Here is a 25,064-nt window from a genome sequence, read left to right as displayed (position 1 = left end):
TTTGACACATTTGTAAAGTTCTTGAAAATTCACGATATACTAAGGTAAATCAAAAACATGGTCCGTCCAGTTTTTTTGACAAAAAATTTACAACATAAATACTAATTACCTACCTTTGAAATGTATCGGATACGAATTATATTCTCGAGATAAATTTCACTTTGCCTCTTTCACTATTTTTGCTCTTATATCATTATCGATGGATATTTTGCGAAATTTTAGGGTCCGATAGTACTCGATACATTATTAAAAATTATTTTTCGCAACACCCCTCATCCCTATTCAGAATAAAGGGGCTGTGGTACGAGGTAAAAAAAAGCGGAAAAGTTGTTCCTTCTCGAATCAGAAATTGATGAGTCAGAGCGATTATCCACATTTTCATTTAAAAGTCGGAAAATCGAAGTGTTAAGTTTTCGTTGGACCACACTGTATAATGAAATAAACAACTAATTATAAATCCACAGAAGAATGTAGAATAATTTATTTATTATTTTCAGGTCAGAATTTGGGAGCACTTTGTATTTATCGTTCATACAATGTTCCTGATTACATATGCTTATCAAGTAGTATTTTTGAGGCAACTAGATGGGAAAGTTCACGGAATGAGATTTTTTTCTGATGTTGTATGTTTGATAGATGTCGCACTAATGACAACTACCTCTGTTGTTATGAAGGTACAATTTTTTAAATATTTTAGTCATTAAGTCTTTTCTTATTGCTCCGTTTATAATTCCAAATTAATCTTGCACAATCTTTCAATATCTTCTTGAATATATTTCATTTATTTTACAATGGTATGATGTCAGCAATCCGAAGGAAAACATTTTAAAATAATCCTTCTGCTGCTTTCATAATCTTATAACTATAAAATTGTTAACATCTTCAATAGTAGGTAGGTGAATAATAAATGAAATTAATTTATATAGAAATAACACGGTGATATAAAAACTAGAAATATCACAATCTGAATCGAACAAGCAAATCACCAGTACTCAAAGGATTCACAGAAATATCATTTCGTCGATGTCATCATTCATTGCTGTATCCCGTTACCGGGAATAAATCTACAATAAGACAAAAAAAAGGTGCGAACAGACTTGTAATTTCTTAGGGCTTTTTGCGACTGTGTGACATCCTGTGACTAAAGAGACCCAACCGTGACCTGCATAACCTTCCACACTCAGGGCATGGATAGTCGCCAACCAGATCTGGCCTCTGTGAATTCGCCATTCAGAGCTATTTTGAAGAGTCTTGTGTCTTGCATCCTCAGACAGTCAGTGTCGAGTGAGAACTCGACCAGAGCAGTGCTGTAAAAGAGAGAGTGGAAGAGAAAGTCGAAGTGAAAGTGTACCCTAGCGAAGCTACGGAATTTTTGATTCCGTCTGTGGAGTTTGTGTAGGTTATATACGTGTATGTGTTTTTTAATTCGTTGAAATTTTCAAAGTTGATGTTCATCTGCCAGAGTCCAGGTCTAGATCGTTGGTTCTGCAGAAAGCATCAGGTGAGTTTATTTTTCGTATATGTTACCTGATTTTCCTCATAGCGTAAAAATTTTTTGATGAATCAATTTGTTTTTATGCATGAGATATATTTTTCTTTTTTTTCTTGAAAAATTTTATTTCAAATTGCTTTGAGTAGTATAGTGATTATAAATTAGATTTCAAAATGTCTGACCATTCGGACTGCGACTCCGTAATGGAAGAAGACGCGTTAGAAATGGCTAATGCCGTGTCCGAACACGATATTTTGAGAGAGGAGAACGCAAGTCTAAAAGCAAGGGTGAACGAGCTAGATAGATGCATATCTGGCTAAGGCCCGGTTGCTCAATTAGTGATTGAAGTTTATCCTGGATTAATTTTGACACTTCCGTTCAGATCTGTCACGTTAATCCAGGATCAACTTAAATCTCGGCTTAAACCTGAATTGAACAACCGAACCTTAGTAGCTGAGATTAAAAATCTCAGGGAGAGGCTCGAGTTGCAGGAGGGAAATAAGGAAAGTCCTTACTCCAAAGCACTCAAACAGTACATTGTTTCCAGAAATGTCCGGGAAGTGTCCAATGAAGACTTAAACAAAAAAGAGTCTTGGAAACCCCTGCCCCACAGGAAACAACTGTGTAGGAGAAAAGAGAAAAAATCCCCCCAGTCACCCTGAGAGGTACGTCCGAATGGACTTCCATCTCAAACGCCTCAATGCGGCACGGCATTAAATACCAAAGAGCGACGACAATAAATGACGGTATTAGGATCGTCCCACAAACCGCCGAAGATCACAGAAGAATGACGGACTTCCTTCAAAAAATAAATAGGGAGTTTTACACTCTTCAATGAGTGTAGCGAATAGAAATTGGTCACTAAAAAGACCAAAAGATCGCCAAGATCGAACCAAACCAGCTCGAGGCCAACACAAAATACTCCGAAGCCAGCCCAAAACTCAAGTGAAGAAACCCCAGGAAACTGCAACCAAAGCAGTCAAAGAGACGAAGAAAGCAGAGAAAAAGACGGAAAAGGCAAAAACCGTCAAAAGAGCCGAAACCAGGAATGGAATTTCTGGAATCACTGAGGAACTCGATAAGTTCACGAAAAACCTCCTGAGCACGATAATGCAGAATCTGGAGAAAGAGATTGAGAACAAGATGCAGCAAATTATTAAGAATATTTAATGGCTGATACGACGATAAAGAACAATCTCATAATCTTCTTTTGGAACATCGAAGGATTGAGCGCCCGCAGACCAGAATTCGAAGAACTGATTGAAGAGAAAAGACCGGATGTCATAGCTCTTCAAGAAACAAGACTTAACTTCAACGTTCGGATAGCATTTTCCAATTACGATATCTACAGAAATGATAGACCTGACAGCACAGGTGGCGTTGCTATACTGGCAAGAAGGAATATGGATTACCATTTCGACCAAATATTTAATGGTCAAGAAGTAGAAGTAATATCGATTATTGTGAATACCAATCGAGGACAAGTGAAGATTATTTCGCTGGAAGAGGATCTCAAAATGCTACTAGAAGGATAACACCCGAAAATCATAATTGGTGATCTTAACTGCAAATCGCAGGAATGGAAAAGTAGGGTGGAAAATACCAACGGGAGAAGACTGAAGATTTATGCTGAAAAACATAAGGCAGTTGTGATAGGACCTGATATACCGACCTACATACCAAGAGTAAATGGACTGCCTGATGTACTGGACATTGTCGTAATGAAAGACATCACTGAAGAAATCAGCATTGATACAATAGAAGATGGAACTTCAGGCCACAATCCCATGAAATTCATAGTGGGACATGGCCCAAGAAACGAAGAAGAGACACAAATCAAGGATCGCACAGACTGGGATGAATTAGATGAAGCAGTTGAAAAATTGGAAAATCAAATAAAAGAAGCCTATGAAGAAAGCACCAAGAGAATAAGGAAACCCATTCCGAAAAATTCACATGTAGATACGCCAAGGGATATAAAGGAACTCATAAAAAAGTACAGAAGACTCAGAAAAACCTACAGAACAACAAAAAGAGAAGAAGACAAGAAGAAACTGACTAAGCATGGTCAGATATTGAAAAAAGCTTTAACAGAACTGCGTAATAATAATAATAAGATGGCCTTAGAGATTAAGTGAACTGAATACAATAGATCACTCGGCTTGGAAAATGCAAAAACGCTTACGACGAGAACAGACAGTTATACCTCCACTGCATGGAGCAAACGGAATGGTATGTACGAGACGTGAAAAAGCCGAAGCACTTGCTGACTCGTTTGAGAGAGAAGCCAGAATAAACTACAGAAATGATGATGACAATGAAGATCTAGAAGAAGAAGTGGAGGCAAACGAAGAACTGATGATGGAACCACCGGAAACCGAAATCATTCCAAAACCGGCTTCACCAACAGAGATCAAAGAGATAATAATGAAATTGAAAAACAGGAAAGCGCCGAGAAAATATAGGATAACGAATTATATGTTGAAGAAATTGCCTAGGAAAGGAATAGCAGCCTTGACGAATATAACAAACGGAATGATGAGGACCGACTACTACCCAAAGAGATGGAAAACTGCAGAAATGATAGTTTTCAACAAGCCTGGAAAGGAACGGAAATTTCCTCAAAATTATAGACCAATCAGTCTACTATCAGCACTAGGAAAAATCGTCGAGAGGGTTATCGTTAAAAGGCTGAATGAGGAAACAGAAATGTTGAAGATAATTCTACCCGAACAATTTGGATTTCGACGAGAGCATTCGACTGAACTCCAATTACTACGGCTCATAGAATACGTCACCGAAGGAATGCAGACCAAATAGGCCACAGGATGATGGATATCGAGAAAGCTTTTGATAGAGTATGGCACGAAGGCCTGATCTACAAGATGAAAAAAGCAGGATATTCGACCAAGCTGTACAAGATTATAAGGAACTATATGAGGAATAGAAGCTTTTATGTGAAGATAGATGGAGCAACCTCTCAAACCAGACAATTAGAAGCGGGAGTGCCTCAAGGATCGGTACTTGGACCTCTGCTTTACGTAATATACGTTTATGATATCCCGAAGAATGCTAGAAATATGCTCACCTTGTACGCAGATGACACAGGAACAGCGTTCAGACGTCGACGCCCAGAGATCATACACCACAGACTGCAGGAAACCATAGATGAATTACTCAAATGGTGCATTAAATGGAAAATCCAAATCAATGGAAGAAAGACTCAATGCAAAAGAGAAGATTGAGGATGGAAGAAAACCTTGAAGTTGACGGAGAAGAGGAGTGAGGCTTGACAGAGGACTAACCACATCAAATGTGCAGTTGATAAAGATGATTGCGATTGATGTACCCTAGTTTGTTAGAAACAAACAAATCTACAAGGACTTGGAATGGGAACCAGTTACAGAATTCATGAAGAGAAAGGAGGAAAGGATATTCGACAAAGCCAAACAACATACAAATAAGGAACTTCGAAGATTATTCGACTAGGATCCAACAGAAGAAGCTAGAAGGTCAAGAACCTACCACCGAAGACCGAGAGATCAGTTAAGGATTTAAATGTAACCAAAGAAGAGCTTAACCTATAAAAGATATAGGCAGCATACAACCATCAACACTACTATGATCGTGTGAGAGTCCACAAACCATAAGAGTCAATTGGTTAATAGACAAAATGCCCGGAACCTATAAAGAAGCAGTTTAGGTTTTTTAGCGGGCCTCGAGCTCAGGAGAGTGAGAATCCTCATAGTGTTCCCCCTCAGGAGAGGGTGTGTTCGAAACTTTGTGGAACCATCTGATGTGCAATATCTGTCTTAGATGACGTTGTTGCGTTTGTTCAAGCTGTTCAATATGTCCAACTTTCGTTTCCGTAAAGAAGCGTTGGGAGGACGACTGCTTTGTAAACAGCTGTCTTGGTCTTGAGATTGAGGTCGTGATTTTGAAACACTCTGACCTTCAGCTTCCAGAATGCCCGTGATGCCGAATTGATACGGTTGTGTATTTCCGTGTCTAGGTTAGTCCTAGTGTTTATGAAGCTTTCCAAGTATTTGAACTGCTCGAACTATTCTAGAATTCCATTTTCCAGGCTGATATGTATTTGAAGGCTTTCTGGCGTACTTACCAGGATTTTGGTTTTGTCGATATTGAGTCTAAGGCCTAAAGCTTCGTATATATGTTTATACGTCCAGCATTATCTGTAGATCCTCTAGGCTGCTAGATATAAGTGCGCAGTAATCTGCATATTGAAGTTCCGTGATAAACTTTGAACAGGTTTTTTATCTGAGGCGCTTCAGGTTAAATAGGCCTCCATCAAATCTGAATCTTATTCCAACACCTTTTACAGGCATACTCATGTCAGCAATTATCGAGACACCTATGGAGAAAATATTGAACAGTAAAGGCGCTAACATGCAGCCTTGTTTTATTCCAGAGTTGATTAAGAAATGGTCATTGTAGATTAAATGTGGACCATGCTTTCGGTCTACCCTCTCCTGAGGGGGGGAACAAGTGTGGGGATTCTCACTCTCCTGAGCTCGAGAGCCACTAAAAACCCTTAACTGCTTCTTGAATATTGGTTGCGGGCATTTGCCTATAAACCGTTCATCTCTTTGTCGGCTTTCGTCTCGCACATTATCGTGCTGGGATTTATGTGTTTATCCTCTATTGGATTAACACTTTATTAGACTTTTCAATAAGTTTGTCTTCTTATTTTAATATATTTTTAATTGATCTCTTGGTCTCCTTCGGTAAATTCGCATTCTCCTTTTGTCTTACTCTGGGTCGCAGTCCACTAGTCTCCTGAGTTCTTGATTCGGATGGTTTTTCGCTGTTTGGAATAATTTCTCTGCTTTTCTGTTCATGAATTCCGTGATGGTTTCCCATTTTAGGTCCCTATAAATCTGTCTATTCCTGACAAATCAAGGTGCGTCTATTGCACATCGTAGCAGCTTGTTTTCAGTGGCCTGAATTCTTTTGATGTGGCTCTTTGCCGCGAAACCCCAAGCAACTGATCCATAAGTCAGTTGAGGCCTAGCAACGGCTTTGATTATCTTCAATTTTGTCTCTTTCGACAAGTGGCTTTTTCTTCCTATTAGATAGCAGTGTCTATCCATCGCTGCTTTCGTTTTGTCGATTGCTTGTTTGATATGACTTTTCCAATTAAGTCCTTTGTCAAGCGTTATTCCTAAATATCTGGCTTCATTTTTTCAGTAGATTTCTTCGCCGTCAACTTCTAGATTCGTTGTGGGTCGCAGTCTTCCCTTCTGTAGTAATATTGCTCGGCTCTTTTGTCCATTGAGCTTAATTTTCCACTTTATGCACCAGTCATTTGTTTCGTCAATCGTTTCTTGTAGAACTCGTTCTATTACTTCTGGGTTGCGGTGTCGAGTTGCTATGCCTGCGTCGTCAGCATATAAATTTAGCATGGTTCTTGGATTCTTCGGAATATCGTGAATGTACTGACCCTTGGGGTACTACAGCCTCTATATCTCTTGTTGAGGAGCATTCTCCTTCCACTTTCACGTGAAATCTCCTATTTTTGAGATAATTCCGGATCAACTTGCATATTTTGATCGACTATCTAGCACATCTCATCTTATATATTAATCCTTCATGCCATACTCTAACGAATGCTCTGGCGACGTCTAGTAAAACAAAACCTGTAGCTTGTTTATTTTGGAAGCCCTAATAATTGTTGCTCTGTTGAATGCTCTCTTCTGAATCCGAACTGTTCTGGTGGTATTAGTTTCAGATTTTCGGTTTCCTCATTTAGCCTCGTGGCTATAATTCTTTCTACTACTTTTCCTAACGCTGACTTATCGGTCTGTAGTTTTGTGGGAACTTCTTCTCTTTGAATGGTTTGTTGAACACTATGACTTCCGCTGTTTTCCATTTTTTTGGGTTGTGTTCTGTTCTCATAATTCCATTCGCGATATTTGTTAGAGCAGCTATACCTTTTCTAGGTAATTTCTTCAACACAACATTCGTTATTTTATCGTTTCCAGGAGCTCTCCTCTTCTTCAAACTTCGGATTATTTCCCTGTGTTCATTTTGCGATGTTGGTTTGTCTATTTCAGAAGCCGCTGGTAATTAATTGACGTAAAAATGGCGGACGAAGAAGACGTGTTGTCGGATGTGTCCGATAGAAATGATTGTGATGAACAATTCATGAAGTGTTGCTCAACGAAAAACTGCAGATTGAAAGTGTGCATTCGGTGCTTTTCAATTTTCCATAAAGCGTGTGCGAAAAGAAATGCGAAAATAAAGTACTTAAGTGGCAACAAAATCCTGTGTTGTGAAGGTGTCGATTCACAAGTTGACATAAAATCAAATACGGTTTCAACAGAGGCACTTGTTCTTCAAGTAAAATATCTACAGGAATTATTGGATGAATCAAGAGATAAAAATAATATTTTAAAACAAAATAATAGCCTTCTCGTGGAAAAAATTCAATTGTTGGAAGAAAAATACGAGGATAAAAAATCAGTGGTAAACACAAAAGAAAAAAATCATACAAACAAGCCAAGAGAAGAAGCAAGAAATACCGGTGAAGTAGAATCCGCTACTTACGCTTCCGATTACGCACAAAAGGTGGCGATAAAGACAAACAGCAGTACAGAAATGAATAGAAGAATACAGAAAACTGATCACTCTACTAACCTCAATGTCACTGTCAACAAGGGTAAACAAAACCAACCAATGCGAACAAATGAAAATAATCACTCCAGTCAACAAACAACTAACGAAGATGAATTCACTAAAGTAACATACAAGAAACCGAAAAGAATAAGGAAAAACATCGGAACAGGAAAGCAGAGTGAAGGTTTCTCAGGTCAAGAGAGAAAAGTATGGGTGTACATTTACAGAGTAGGAAGAAGTACAACAACTGAAATTATTCAAGAATATGTGTCAATCAAGGAAGGATTTCAAGGATTGGAGATAATGGTTAAGGAAATTCCCTCGGAAGAGAATCGACTCAGAAGATTCGTCTTGTCTGCCCCATATGAAAAGAAAGAGGAACTGTATAATCCTGAATTTTGGCCTTCTGGAGTTGGCATAAAACGTTTTGACTTCACAAGACATAAAGATTTACTGCAAGAAGGTGCAGATTTTTTATAAACAACTATCACTCTCAGGCAGATACCCAGCAAGAACAAAAAAAATGTATGGTGGACAAAACAACAATAATTCACCAAAATGTGCAATCAATTGGAAATTGTGTAAATAGACATTGAAAAATTCCTGCAGGATTTTCCTGACTGTAAAATTTTGTGTATCACGGAACACTGGAAGACTGAATCCCAGTTAACAAATTACGGCATTGCCGATTTCTGCCTGGCGGAGTCTGTATGTCGTAAAAGTGAAAACCAACATGGGGGAACTGCCATTTTTGTGAGACATGGTGTGAATTTCAAGAGACTTTCAAAGATCACAGAATTATTAAAATTGGGAATCTGCGAGTGTAGTGCATGTGAGCTTAATATCAATGGCGAGCATACCATCATCCTATGTCTGTACACTCCTGGGGGAGTGGTAGAAGATTTTTTAAGTTGTCTGGAGAGGATTCTGGTGAGTCTAGTTTCCTTCATTGGTCATGTTATCCTGTTGGGCGATTTCAATATTCATATGCACAAAAATGATAAGAATAGGGAAAAAGATCTCCTATTTTCACTGTTGAGCTCTTATAATTTGAATCCACTTGTAGATGCTTACACCAGAATCTCGAATACCTCAAGGTCGCTTATTGATAATATTTTTGTAAATAGAGAAAAAGAGTATATGGTAAAAGTTCATCAAAATCACATTTCTGATCACACAGCACAAAGTGTGAGTTACCCCCATCTAAAAACAGATAATTATGTCCACAGAAGAATATTTAATGAATGTAACATGGCAGATTTCAAAAACAGACTGAGCAGAGCAGATTGGTCCAAGGTTTATGGGTTGATTGATGCAAATGAAGTTTGGGAAAGATTTTACTGTATATTTCGACACTACATTGATATGAGCTTTCCAATAAAGAAGATACAACTGAGAAAGAAACCGTTTAAACAGAATATGATGGATCCCGGTATTCAAGAATGCAAAAGGCAACAGAGCTAATGTTATTAGCTCTGTAAATGCAGCTTTCAGACAACAATATAAGGATGCAAAAATAACTTACGAGAAAATGTTAGCAAGAAGAAAGGGTGCATATTACCAACACAAGATAGATGAATCCGATAACAAATCCAAAACTACATGGTCTATAATAAATAGCATAAAGGAGGGATCAAATGGTCCTAGAGATATACAGGTGGAAGGTGACGGAAAGGATACTGCAGACAAATTCAATAAATATTTTTCAACTTCAGCAATCAACATGGTGCCCCATTCCATCGAAGAAGACCATGTTCCTTATTTTGAACAAGCCGATAGGTCCATGCGGTTCAAAAAAATAACAGAAGAAGAAATAATAGCCTCAGTAAAAAGCCTCAAAAATAAGCACAGCACTGGATATTTTTGGGATAATGAAACTATGAAGTCTATAAAGAGTTTATTGAATAACACTACACAGTGAAATAAAACGTAAATGAATTAATGAATGAAACGACAATACGACGTAGAGGTCTTGGACGGAGATGTTCACGGCTCGATGGCTTGGGACGAACTGGTTGGTACTGCCAGGCGCTAGCTGACCGCGCCCTAGATTGCGTCACACTTCACGCTGTGGAGGGAGCGAACCTTCGCGCCAGAATAGAACCATAGAACATTTGTTGCACTCCAACACCCGTCCTCAACAAATGACATTACTGTGGATGTTCTTTAAGACCACATTCCTGAGCCATTCTTCTCAACTTGATTCTTTCCAGGGGTTTTGTCAGCATATCAGCCGAATTCTGGTCGGTGGGACAGTACTTTAACTCAATCAAATTCTTCTCCTTTAAATCCTTTATGTAGTGGAATTTTGTGTCTATGTGTTTTGTCCTGTTGCTGAATTTGTTGTTTTCCACAATTTTCAAACAGCTCTGATTGTCTTCGTAGATGCGGAAATTGCCTTGGGTATTCAGCTCAAAATCATTCAACAGTCGGTTAATCCACGTACCTTCCTGCACTGCATCTGCCAGGGCATGGTATTCTGCCTCAGTTGAAGATAGGGAAACTGAAGTTTGTTTGCGACAACCCCAGCTGATTGTAGAGTTCCATAATTTGAACACATATCCGCTATTGGATTTTCTGTCCACCTTCGTACTAGCCCAGTCTGCATCCGAGTAACCTACCAAGTTCTTCTCTTCAGCATTGTGACCATCAAGTACAAGTTCATGATTGATAGTTCCTTTTAGATATCTGCATATTCTCTTTACCTCGGTCCAGTCCATTTCTGTAGGACATTTGTTAAATTGGCTCATAATTGAAACGCTTGCAGTGATATCTGGTCTGGTGTTGACAGATAGATACAACAATGCTCCAATTAATTGTTGATATTTCTCATTGTTCTGCATCAACGGAGTTTCTTTTCTATGTTTTTGATATCCTGTATGCAGGGGAATGTTTGATGGTTTGGCCTCTTGCAACCCAAACCTCGTCAAAATATTCTTGATGTAATCAGATTGGTTCATACAGAAATACCCTTCAGAATTTTTCCTTATGTTTATCCCCAAGTATTTCCTTATATTTCCAAGATTGATCAGTTCAAAATTTGTCTTCAAATAGGCCGCAACTTCATCGACGTTTTTTTCTTTTCCTGCTGCGATCAAAAAATCGTCAACGTGTACAATTAGGTATACTATATCATCTTTCATATTTTTAGTGAACAAACATTGGTCCTCCTTACTCTGGCTGAAATCATAATTTTCCAAAACATTCCTTAACTTTCCATACCATATGTTTGCAGCTTGCTTCAGACCATATATCCCCCTCTCAAGCTTGCAAACATATTTTTCTTTTCCTGCCACTGCATATCCTTCGGGTTGCTGCATATAGATCTCTTCCTGCAGGTTCCCATTCAGGAATGCTGATTTTGCATCAAAGTGTTTTACAATTAAATTCTTCTTTCCTTCCACAGTAAGTAAAACTTTTAATGTCGTCTGGCGAACAACTGGTGCAAATACTTCATCATAGTCAGTGCCATACTTTTGGGAGAAGCCACGAGCTACAAGTCTTGCTTTGTAGCGCTCGACTTCGCCTCTCGAATTCCTTTTTGTTTTATAAACCCACTTGCTGCTTACTATGTTTGCACCAATCGGGGCCTCAACAATGGTCCATGTTTTATTATGTTTCAGAGAACATATCTCTTCATCCATGGCCTTTATCCATTCTTCTTTATCAGGTCCTTTAAGCGCCTCTTTCCTTGTTCTTGGGTCCTCTTCTATTTCCGCAGCTAGACTTGTTGTTTCAAGATAGCGACTTGGAGGTACACCCCGATTCTTTCTTGTTGATCTTCTGCACTCTGGTTCTGGTTCCGCCTGAGGTTGCTCCTGCGCAGGTTCATCACTGCTCTCCGTTGTCAATTGCTTGACATTAGCTTCTTCCTGTGAAAAATCAATCTCAACCAGACTATTATCAACCTCCTCACTGGTGTTATCATATTTAGCAAGAAATACTACATCTCGACTTATTTTAATCTTTTGTGTTTTCTTATCCCAAAAGCTTGTAGGCTTTCGACTGTTCTGAATACCCCAAAAAAATGTATTTTTCAGCTTTTACGTCTAGTTTTCGGCGTAATTCGTCTGGAACATGAGCATAAACCTCGCAGCCAAAAATGTGGAAATAACTTACGTCTGGTTTTCTTGAATTCCACATTTCATACGGCGTTTTTTCACGAGTTCTAGTGGGCAATCTATTTTGCAAAAAGTTTGCTGTATTAACGGCCTCTGCCCAAAATTATTTTTCCAACTTTGCGTCTAATAACATGCATCTTGCCATTTCGATCAAATACCTGTTTTTTCTTTCAGCAACTCCGTTTTGCTGAGGTGAATAAGGAGCTGTGTATTGAATTTTTATTCCTTGACTCTCTAGGTAATTAATTAGATCTGAATTTACGTATTCCCGTCCTCGATCTGACCTGATGCATTTTGGAACTTTTTTATGCTGTGTTTTCATTTCTTTTATGAAGTCTTTTATATACTTTCCAGCCTCGCTTTTTTGTTTCAAAAAGTATAAAAATGCAAATCTCGAATAGTCATCAATAATAGTCATTACATACCTTTTCCCAGCAGGTGATTCTGTCTGCATGGGCCCACAAACATCTGTATGTATGAGCTCGAGTATAGCTTGAGTCTTCTTTTCGCTTTCTTTGGGAAATGGTTTTCTTGCCATCTTTCCTTCCAGGCAGTGTTCACAAATGCTTTCTAGTCCACAGTCCCGAATTTTCAATCCTGAAACAAGATCCTTCTTAACTAAATCTTTTATTGCCTTGGTGTCCCTGTGACCGAAACGCCTGTGCCAGATGTGGTAGCAGTTTTCACCGAGCTTTACCGAGTCCATGGCTGCTTTCGCTCGTTCGGTTACTGTATCCACCCTGTACAGATCCTCCTGTCTGTTACCTGTATATGCCTTTGCTATGATACTTCCATCTTTCACGATGTTGCATACATTTTCCTTAAAATCAACCTTATAGCCATTTATAGCAAGCTTCTTAACTGACAGTAAACTGGATTTGAGAGATGGTGCATACAAAACGTCTTTTAGGAGTATTTCACTCACCTGATCGTCGACGTAACATTTCATGAGTATCGATCCTTTACCTTCCATCCTACAAATTTTATTTTCTTCTGCCAACTGTATGCATCCTTTCTGAGTTTCATCCAGGAAGTGGAACAATTCCTTTGAACCAGTCATGTGACTTGTGGCACCTCAGTCTACATACCATCCATTAGCAGAATTAGACTTCACAGAATCCTTACAATACTTGCTCAAAAGTAATTCTTCTGTTGCTACACTGGCTTGTTCTTTCTCTTTATTTTTCTGATTATTTTTCCATTTCTTGTAGGCGAAACATTCCCTTTTCTGGTGTCCTGGCTTCTTGCAGAAAAAACATGATGTATCTTTTGTTTTCTGATTATTCTTTTCTTTTGACTGCACTGTTTTTAAAACTGCTTCACTGTTCCTTGATATGTTTTCTTTTCTTCGACTGTATTCATCAATAACTCGGCTTTTTACAGCATCAAGTGTAAAATTTTCATTTTTCTGATCTCCTAGAGAAGTAATGAGCGAGTTATAGGATTCCGGCAAACTGGTGAGAAGTAACGTAGCTTTAAACTTGTCTTTTAATTCTTCTCCTAATGCATTCAGTTTGTTGAAAAGGGTAAGTACCTGTATGATGTGATCCTCAACGTTATCCCCTTCTTGCAGACGAAGATTGAACAGTTTTCTGTATAAATATATAAGGCAGGCTGCACACTGACGAAACTGGTTTCATGAAACCGGTTTCATGAGATTTGAAACTCAAGTTTCGTAAAACCAGTTGATAAGAAAATTGAAAGATGAGTACACTGAGTTTTAAGAAACTACAATTTCATAACGTTGCGCAACTGCATTTCACGCAACTCCGCTAGCACGGTTGCATGTAACTACAGTTTGTTGTAAACCTCCGTTGGCGTGAGTTGTGTATTTAATACTTGCAGCAAAAAGCGATGCCTGAAGATCAAGTTTTCAACACAAAACTCGTGGAAGCTGAAGAAAAGCATCCGTGCTTGTACAATTACAATTAGAAAGAGTACAGTATTAGAAACAGTTCAAGCTGCATGGGAGACCATAGCGCCATTCTGCAGTTGGTGTCCTTTTTCGTAATGTGGGGACCTACTAACTGTAGCAAGTGATTAAAAGCAGACTCCGACATTCCATAAAAATTTTGAAATTTCACTGGGTCTTGATGCAGTTCTTTGGCCACTACATAATTGCTGTGACATCTGTTCTGTATTAGGGGATGAACCCAGTACTTCCGCTTCTTTTTTCTGTTTCGATACCACCACCACAACACTACAACGTCCTCATCATCCGACGACATCTCAGAAACTGCTCATGTGGCAGTTGCGTCAGTGTACTGCCGAGTATGAAACCAGTTTTATGAAACTAGTTTCATAAAACCGGTTTCATAAAACCAGTTTCGTCGGTGTGCAGCCTGTCTAATACCTGCATATGTTGATTTCTGGTGGTATTCCTTGAGTTTGTCCCAATATTCCCTTGCAGTTTTACAATCCTGTATGTGTAAAAACTGACTGTCTTCGATGAGAAGACCTATTGATGATCTTGCTAAATCATCCTTATCTTGCCATGCCTGCTCCTTATCCTGTTCAGTAGTTTTAAATATGGGTTTCTCCTTACTTACAACTTCCCAGACTTTTTCCCTTATGAGAAGTAGTTCCATTTTCTTACTCCATATTCCGTAGTTATCCGTATTTAGCTTCTGTATGGAAGAACGATACATGTCATCCATGTTTTCTGCTTTACTTGAACCGGTAGATACACTTTGAAAAAAAAGAAATGTTTCTTTCACTGCTTGGTAACTGTTGTTCACTCAAAACTGTTCATTCACTTACGAAAATAGTCACAGAGGGCCCATAACCTTTTGGGATAATGAAACTATGAAGTCTATAAAGCGTTTATTGAATAACACTACACAGTGAAATAAAACGTAAATGAATTAATGAATGAAACGACAATACGACGTAGAGGTCTTGGACGGAGATGTTCACGGCTCGATGGCTTGGGACGAACTGGTTGGTACTGCCACATTCCGAGTCAATTGCTTGACAGGAGAAGACGTGCTACAGTGCTCCTAGTGCTATAAAAGAGAAAGCGGACGAGAAAGTCACAGTGCCGTAAAAGTGAAAGCGGAGGTGAAAGTGCCCACTAACAAAGCTACGGAATATTTGATTCCGTCTGTGGAGTTTTTGTAGGTTCTATATTTGTTATCGGAATTTTAATTCGTTAAAATTTTCAAAGTTGGTGTTCATCCTAAGTGTCCAGGAATTTTATTCCCGTTGGTACTGCAGAAAACATCAGGTGAGCTTATTTTTCGTATCTTTCTTTCTGATTTTTCTCATAGCGTAGAGAATTTTTGATGAGCCGTTTTGTTTTTATGCATGAGATACATTTTTCTTTTGTCTTGAAAAATTTTATTTCCAATTTCTTTGAGTAGCAAAGTAATTATTAATTAGATTCTAAAATGTCTGACCATTCGGACTGCGATTCCGTAATGGAAGAAGACGCGCCAGAAATCGCTAATGTCGTGTCCGAACACGATATTTTGAGAGAGGAGAACGCAAGTTTGAAAGCGAGGGTGAATGAGTTAGATAGATGCGTATCTAGCTTAGTTGCTGAGATTAAAAATCTCAGGGAGAGGCTCGAGTTGCAGGAGGGAAATAAGGAAAGTCCTTACTCCAAAGCACTCAAGAAGAACATTATTTTGAAAAATGTCCAAGAAGTGAACTTACCGGTTCAAAAACAGAAGATGGAGGTGGTCAAAACCCCTCAAACCAAAATTTCCCCACCCGCCAAAAGAGTGAGAAAGGATAGCTCCTCGTCCAATGAAGATACAAACAAGAAAAGAGTCTTGGAAACCCCAGCCCAAGAGAAAACCACTCTAGTGGAGAGAAAAGAAAAAATCCCCCCAGTTACCCTGAGAGGTACGTCCGAATGGACGTCAATTTCCAACGCGTTAATGCGAAACGGAATAAATTACAGCAGAGCGACTACTGTGAAGGACGGAATTAGGGTCGTCCCACAAACCCCACAAGATCATCGAAGGATGACTGAATTCCTCCACAAAATCAACAGAGAGTTTTACACTCTCCAACGAGAAGAGGAGAAGAAAATTTACGCGGTAGTGAGATACCTACCGCTGGATGCAGATATCCCGACGATACTTGACGACCTCAAGGATCAAGGGATCGTCGATGCTGAGGTCATAAGGATGACCTCAAATAAAACAAAAAATCAGATGCCTTTATTGCTGGTTAAAACCCAGAATAAGGGTATCTTCGAGGTGAGAAGGCTTTACAACATGAACTGTGTTGTTGAACCTAAGAGAAGGACGACGGGGCCTGGACAATGTTACCGCTGTCAGCGATATGGACATGCCCAAAGTAAGTGCACTTTTCCATGGAGGTGCGTGAAATGCTCCGGTAATCACAGCTCCAAGGAGTGTACGCTTACCAGGGAGAACGAGGAGCGAAAGGCCTCTTGTGTTCTCTGTGGAGAGCAAGGACATCCAGCCAGCTACAAGGGATGTAGCGAATGGAAATTGGTCACTAAAAAGACCAAGAGATCGCCAAGATCAAACCAAACCAGCTCGAGGCCAACACAAAATACTCCGAAGCCAGCCCAAAACTCTTCGGAAGTTAAGAAACCCCAGGAAACTGCAACCAAAGCAGTCAAAGAGACGAAGAAACCAGAGAAAAAGACGGAAAAGGCAAAAACCGTCAAAAAAGCCGAAACCAGAAAAGGAATTTCTGGAATCACTGAGGAACTGGATAAGTTCACGAAAACCTTCCTCAGCACGATGATGCAGAATCTGGAGAAAGAGATTGAGAAGAAGATGCAGCACATTATTAAGAATATTTAATGGCTGATACGACGATAAAGAACAATCTCATAATCGTCTCTTGGAACGTCGAAGGATTGAGAGCCCGCAGACCAGAATTCGAAGAACTGATTGAAGAGAAGAGACCGGATGTCATAGCTCTCCAAGAAACAAGACTTAACCCCAACGTTCGGATAGCATTTCCCAATTACGATATCTACAGAAATGATAGACCTAACAGCACAGGTGGCGTTGCTATACTGGCTAGAAGGAATATGGATCACCATTTCGACCAAATATTCAATGGTCAAGAAGTAGAAGCAATATCGATTATTGTGAATACTAATCGAGGACAAGTGAAGATTATTTCGACTTATAAATCACCGGATAAGGACATGCTGGAAGAGGATCTGAAAATGCTACTAGAAGGAAGACACCCGAAAATCATAATTGGTGATCTTAACTGCAAATCGCAGGAATGGAACAGTAGGGTGGAAAATACCAACGGGAGAAGACTGAAGATTTATGCTGAAAAACTTGATGCAGTTGTGATAGGACCTGATATACCGACCTACATACCAAGAGTAGATGGACTACCCGATGTACTGGACATTGTCGTAATGAAAGACATCACTGAAGAAATCAGCATTGATACAATAGAAGACGGAACTTCAGACCACAATCCCATAGAATTCATAGTGGGACATGGCCCAAGAAACGAAGAAGAGACACAAACCAAGGATCGCACAGACTGGAAGAAATATAAGAATTTACTTCAGGAGAAAATCACGGAAATTCCCCAAATAAACACCCGGGATGAATTAGATGAAGCAGTTGAAAAATTGGAAAATCAAATAAAAGAAGCCTATGAAGAAAGCACCAAGAGAATAAGGAAACCAATTCCGAAACATTCACATGGAGATACGCCAAGGGATATAAAGGAACTTATAAAAAAGAACAGAAGACTCAGGAAAATCTACAGAACAACAAAAAGAGAAGAAGACAAGAAGAAACTGAATAAGCATAGTCAGATATTGAGAAATGCTTTAACAGATCTGCGTAATAACAGATGGCACCAGAGATTAAGGGAACTGAATACAATAGATCACTCGGCTTGGAAAATGCAAAAACGCTTACGACGAGAACAGACAGTTATACCTCCACTGCATGGAGCAAACGGAATGGTATATACGAGACTTGAAAAAGCCGAAGCACTTGCCGACTCGATTGAGAGAGAAGCCAGAATAAATTACAGAAATGATGATGACAATGAAGATCTAGAAGAAGAAGTGGAGGCAAACGAAGAACTGATGATGGAACCACCGGAAACCGAAATCATTCCAAAACCGGCTTCACCAACAGAAATCAAAGAGATAATAATGAAACTGAAAAACCGGAAAGCACCGGAAGAAGATAGGATAACGAAATATATGTTGAAGAAATTGCCTAGAAAAGGAATAGCAGCCTTGACGAATATAACAAACGGAGTGATGAGGACCGAATACTACCCAAAGAGATGGAAAACTGCAGAAATGATAGTTTTCAACAAGCCTGGAAAGGAACGGAAATTTCCTCAAAATTATAGACCAATCAGCCTACTATCAGCACTAGGAAAAGTCGTCGAGAGGGTTATCGCCAAAAGGCTGAATGAGGAAACAGAAATGTTGAAGATAATTCCACCCGAACAATTTGGATTTCGACGAGAACACTCGACTGAACTCCAATTACTACGGCTCATAGAATACGTCACCGAAGGAATGCAGACCAAACAGGCCACAGGATTAGTTCTGATGGATATCGAGAGAGCTTTTGATAGAGTATGGCACGAAGGCCTAATCTACAAGATGAAAAAAGCAGGATATTCGACCAAGCTATGCAAGATTATAAGGAACTATCTGAGGAATAGAAACTTTTATGTCAAGATAGATGGAGCAACCTCTCGAACCAGACAATTGGAAGCGGGAGTGCCTCAAGGATCGGTACTTGGACCTCTGCTTTACGTAATATACGTTTATGAATGCTAGAAATATGCTCACCTTGTACGCAGATGACACAGGAATAGCGTTCAGACATCGACGCCCAGAGATCATACACCGGAGACTGCAGGAAGCCATAGATGAATTACTCAAATGGTGCATCAAATGGAAAATCCAAATCAATGGAAGAAAGACTCAAGCAATATTACTGCAAAAGAGAAGATTGAGGATGGAAGAAAACCTTGAAGTTGATGGAGAAGAGGTTGAATGGAAAAATGAAGCAACATACCTAGGAGTGACGCTTGACAGAGGACTTACATGGAAAAACCACATCAAATGTGCTGTTGATAAAACAAAAGCCGCAATGAGTAAACTTTATTCACTCATAGGCAGAAGAAGTCATATGAATAAGAACATCAAGTTGACGATGATTAAAACTATTGCGCGACCACAACTCACATATGGATCGGCGGCATGGGGCTTCGCAGCCAAGACCCACATCAAGAGAATACAGGCCACTGAGAATAAACTCCTTAGAATGGCGATGGACGTACCCTGGTTTGTTAGGAACAAACAAATCTACAAGGACTTGGAATGGGAACCAGTTACAGAATTTATGAAGAGAAAGGCGGAAAGGATATTCGACAAAGCCAAACAACATCCAAATGAGGAACTACGAAGATTAGTCGACTACGATCCAACGGAAGAAGCTAGAAGGTCAAGAACCTACCACCGAAGACCGAGAGATCAGTTAAGGATTTAAATGTAACCAAAGAAGAGCTTAACCTATAAAAGCTATAGGCAGCATACAACTATCAACACGACTATGATCGTGTGAGAGTCCAGAAACCATAAGAGTCAACTGGTTAATAGGCAAAATGCCCGGAACCTATGAAGAAGCAGTTAAGGGTTTTTAGTGGGTCTCGAGCTCAGAGAGTGAGAATCCCCACACTGTTCCCCCTCAGCAGAGGGTGTGTTCGTCTGTTTGCAGATTTTCCCCCTGCTACACCAAAAAAAAAAAAAAAAAAAAAAGGTACTGCCAGGCGCTAGCTGACCGCGCCCTAGATTGCGTCACACTTCACGCTGTGGAGGGAGCGAACCTTCGCGCCAGAATAGAACCATAGAACATTTGTTGCACTCCAACAGATATGATGAAATCTCAAGAACACTCATAAAATTTTGCATTCATGAGATCAGTACACTGTTAACATATGCGATAAAGTCATCTTTTGAATCAGGAATTTTTCCAGATGCGTTAAAATTAGCAACGGTTAAACCTCTACACAAGAAAGGGAACGTTACTGAGATTGAAAACTATAGACCAATAAGTTTTTTACCTAGTTTTTCAAAAGTTTTTGAGAAATGTGTGAGTAGCAGATTAATGGAGTACTTTATAACAAATGATTTATTGTACAAGAGCCAGCATGCATATTTGAAAGGGAGAGGAACTCACACTGCCATTTTCGAGTTTACAGATAAAATTTTGCAATCTTTGGAGGAAAAAAATCAAGTAATGGGACTTTTCTTGGATCTTACAAAGGCGTATGATTGTGTGAATCATAGGGTTTTATTGAAAAAACTGAAAAGGTATGGAATTACTGGTGCTTTGCTCGCATGGTTGGGATCATACCTTTCAGGGAGATTTCAGCAGACAATCATTACAAAGGAAGGAATCTCCTATAGATCTAATCCAGAACCGGTTGAAATAGCTATTCAACAGGGCAGCATAGTGGGACCAATCTTATTCATTATTTATATAAATGATGCTCCTATATCAGTTGCCAGTTTAAATTGTTTTCTTTGTGATTATGCAGATGATAAGAATATTTTAGTAGCTGCGAAAGATCTTAATACCTTAATTGCAAAATTAAATGAAATTTATGAAGCTTTATCAGACTGGATATCTAATGAGGGACTTCTATTGAATCACAGAAAAACTGATTGTGTCTTTTTCAAAACTAAGAGAAGCAACGTTGACTATCCCGACCAGGTAAGCCTAAATGGAGTGGATGTTGGTGTGAGTACTGATGCGAGATTACTGGGATTGATAGTTGATGAAACCTTATCATGGGACGTTCATATCGGCAAACTCAACAAGAAATTAAATTCAGTATGCTACACTTTAAGGGTGATGTCGCAGTATTTGGGCGGATGTGGTTTGAAGATGATTTATTTCTCATGTTTCGAATCACTTCTCAGGTATGGAGTTATTTTTTATGGAAGTGTCAAAGCTTCAGATGAAATATTCCGAACTCAAAAGAGGGCCATAAGAATCATCAATAAACTGAGCTATAGAGCAACTTGTAAGGGTTTCTTTAGGAGTTGTGGTTTGTTGACATTTGCTGCACTACATATTGAGGAATGTCTCATGTTTCTTTTCAAGAATCGAGAATATTTCAGGGAAAATTTACCATCTCATTCTTACAATAGTAGAAGCTCCGATTTTGTGTACCCTATCCATAGACTTTCAGCTACAGAGAGGGGTGCCAAGTACGTTTGTATGAAGCTGTTTAATAAGCTTCCTAGAAGATTCAAACAAATGGACAACAGATATGTTTTCAAAAGGGAATTACATAAATTATTAATTCACCTAGAGCCTTACACAGTGCTAGAGTACCTAAATGCCTCTTTGTAATTACCAAGTGTAATTTTGTTTTTTTTGTTTGACTGTATTTCGATTCTGAAGGTATATATGATACACTGTATATGTTGAATTTTTCGAAATAAACATTATTATTATTATTATTATTATTAATTCATCCATTTCTTCATCATTTTCTTCAACCAGTTCCTCCAAATCTTCATTATCGTCGTCTATCCTGTAATTTATTGTTGATTCTCGTTCGATCAAGTCCGCCAATGCATCTGCCGTATCAGTATTGGTATACGCCATTCCCCTTTCTCCGTGTAGGAGTGGAATTTTAGTCTTTTCTCCTCGTAGGCTATTTTGCATTCTCCATGCTGAATGATCAATTGCATTCAGTTCTTGAACCCTTTTGTTGCATTTGCCTGTTCTGAAATCTTTCAGGGCATTTTCCAGAACATGGCTATGGCGGTTGAGGTACCTTCTATGCAGATCATTTTTATTCATCCGATTTACTCTTCTGAGTCTTCGATTTTCTCGTATAAGATCTTTTACTTCTTTAGGAGTATCGCCATGCGGATGACTGGGTGCTGGTCTTTTCACTCTTCTCATGCTTTTTTCGTAAGCTTTCAATATAATCTCTTCCAGTTTATCAACCGCACATTCCAGATCGTCTGGAGTGCTTATTGTTGGAATTTCTATTATTTTCGATTGTATTAAATGGCTGTATTTAGCCCAATTAGTATATTCTCTTATTTCCAGCAGTTTTTCTCTTGGTTCTTCTCCAATTGTCAATTCCACGGGATTGTGGTTTGAGGTGCCATCTTCCAAAGTTACAATCGAAAATTCTTGAGTTATATTTTTCAATATCGCGATATCTATTACATCTGGTATTCCTATACCAAAAGGAAGATATGTCGGTAACTCTGGTCCAATCACTATGGCATTCTGTTTCTCGGCGAAATCCTTGAGTTTTTTACCATTTCTATTCTTTTGTTCTACTTTTTCATAATTGGCATTTACAGTTGAAATCTCCAATGTAGATTTTCGGGTTTGTTCCTTCCAGCATGTTGTGTATCTCTTCTTCCAATGAATTGTTTTGTGGTGGCTTGTATGCTGAGGTAATTTCGACTGTTTGACGATTTAATTCGGCAACAATCGTCACTGTTTCTGTTTCTCCTTGTGTTTCGTCGGATCTACTTTTGAAGTAGTGTTTCAGATCTGTTCTCACCAATATTGCTACTCTTCCTCCGGTGTTTGTAATTCTGTCATATCTGTATGTTTCATAATTGATGAAATTCAGTCGTCTGTTTATTCTTGTTTCCTGTAGGTCTATAATATCAGGTTGTCTCTCTGATATTATTTCTTCTATGTCGGCTTTCCAAGTGTTGATCCCGTTTATATTCCACGAGATTATCTTGAGGGATTTCTTCCTGATATCCGTAAGGTCCATTAATTCAGTTTACTGAATAATGCTTGGAGTTTTTTCTCCATTTCCCTCTCAATTTTCAACATTATCTTGTTGAAAATTTTTTCCGTGAAGATATCTAAATCATCCGCTGATTTAGATATCTTTTCCTTCTCCTGTTGACTGTTCACAGCCAGTTTCATTGGAGGCTTCTTCTGTTCTTCTTTTTTCTGAAACGGTTTTGGAGTCTCCCTCTTCTTTTTCTGTTCTGTAGGTTTGGCCTTCGCTACTTCCTGAATTTTTTGAACAGTAGTTGTTGTTTTTGTTACCGGCTTTTTCTGTTCAGCTGGTTTTCGAGAATTCTTCTTTCTGGTCACCAGCTTGAACTCGCTATATCCTTTGTAGCTAGCTGGATGGCCCTATTCTCCACATAAGACGCATGTGGCATTTCTCCCTTCACCTTTTCTGGGGAGTGTGCAGTCATTGCTGCTATGGCTTTCTGAGCACTTCACGCATCTCCACGGGAAGGAGCATTTGTTCTGTGCATGTCCGTACCTTTGGCACCTAAAGCACTGGCTTGGACTTTCAGGCTTTTTTTTGTGTTCAACCACAATACAGAGATTGTAGAGTCGCTTCACTTCGAAGATTCCTTTTTTCTGGGTTTTAACCAGGTAGAGAGGTATGGGCTTCTTCGTCTTGTTCGATGTCATTTTGGACACCTCAGCGTCTGATATTCCCTCAAATATCAGGTCGTCCTTAATCAACGCAAGATCAACGTCGATTGGTAAATGCCTGATGACGGCATATATTTTCTTCTCCTCCTCCATTTGGTAGGTAAAAAATTTTGTGATTTTTCTTAAATCATCTACGGTTGACGCGATGATTTTTCTACCATCTTTAACTACAGTTGCGCGGTTGTAGTTTATCCTTTTTGTGTAGAGAGCTTTAGATATCTCTACCCAATCTGAGGTGCCCATCATCGTGATGGGTGGAATTTTATCTCTTTTAGGCACTTCCATTGCCTTCTTGACAGTCTCCTCATCAGAAGAGGAGCTTTCTTTTCGCGCGCGTTTAGTTGGGGGCGCGTTTGGGGCCTTCGCAACCTGCGTTGAATCATTTTTCCTTGTTTCGGGTTGTGAAACAATTCCTTTAAGGGAATTATTTTTGGAACCCGCTACCGGCTTGTGATTGCGGCGTAAGTGCGAGATTTCGGCATATTATTGCGGATCATTTCCCCCCTCAAGAGGCGCATCTCACCGACCAACTGTGACATAGTTTCAGTCAGTTTGACTATTTGAGCTTTCAACTGCCCATTTTCTTCTCTGAGCTTTACAAGCTCCTCGTGTTCGCCTTCGCTGAATTCTTCAGCATTGGTCTCTTCCATGTAGGAACCCTCATTATCTGAGGTTTCCGACATGGTTTTATACTCAAAAATCTCAAAATATCAAACAATTTGAAAATAATAAAATATTCAGAAATCTTCACTGAAATAGTCTAATATAAAACTATGGTATAAAGCCGAAAGTGTTCTACGCTATGAGAATAATCAGAAAAAAGATACGAAAAATAAGCTCACCTGATGTTTTCTGCAGTACCAACGAAAAACAAATTCTGGACACTGAGGATGAACACCAACTTTGAAAATTTTAACGAATTAGAATTCCGATAACAAATATAGAACCTACACAAACTTCACAGTCGGAATCAAATATTCCGTAGCTTTGTTAGTGGGCACTTTCACCTCGACTTTCTCTTCCGCTTTCTCTTTTATAGCACTAGGTGCACTATAGCACGTCTTCTTTTGTCAAGCGAATGACTCGGAATGGGCTCTATCTCTCGCTCAGAGGAACCCATTTCTAGGGAACACTGTGGGGTTACCCACTCTCCTGAGTTTGCGACCCACTAAACCTTACCTGCTGTTCATTGGTTCCGGGCATTTGCCTATAAACCATTTATCCCTTGATCGGTTAATTTCGGTTAATTAATGCTTTAACAGAACTGCGTAATAACAGATGGCACCAGAGATTAAGGGAACTGAATACAATAGATCACTCGGCTTGGAAAATGCAAAAACGCTTACGACGAGAACGGACAGTTATACC

General features: G+C 39.2%; 1 protein-coding gene across 1 annotated transcript in view; it reads left to right on the top strand.

The window, feature by feature from the left end:
- Nucleotides 1–25,064, top strand: part of LOC123322840 — a 160,050-nt gene that overhangs the window by 41,344 nt on the left and 93,642 nt on the right. Inside the window, exon 7 of the mRNA XM_044910885.1 lies at nt 498–674. Coding sequence (XP_044766820.1) covers nt 498–674 — 177 coding nt within the window. The remainder of the gene's footprint in view (nt 1–497; nt 675–25,064) is intronic.

This window comes from Coccinella septempunctata, chromosome 1 (genome assembly GCF_907165205.1).
Source record: "Coccinella septempunctata chromosome 1, icCocSept1.1, whole genome shotgun sequence".
Classification (NCBI taxonomy): domain Eukaryota; kingdom Metazoa; phylum Arthropoda; class Insecta; order Coleoptera; family Coccinellidae; genus Coccinella; species Coccinella septempunctata.
This window is presented reverse-complemented; position numbering and strand designations above follow the sequence as displayed.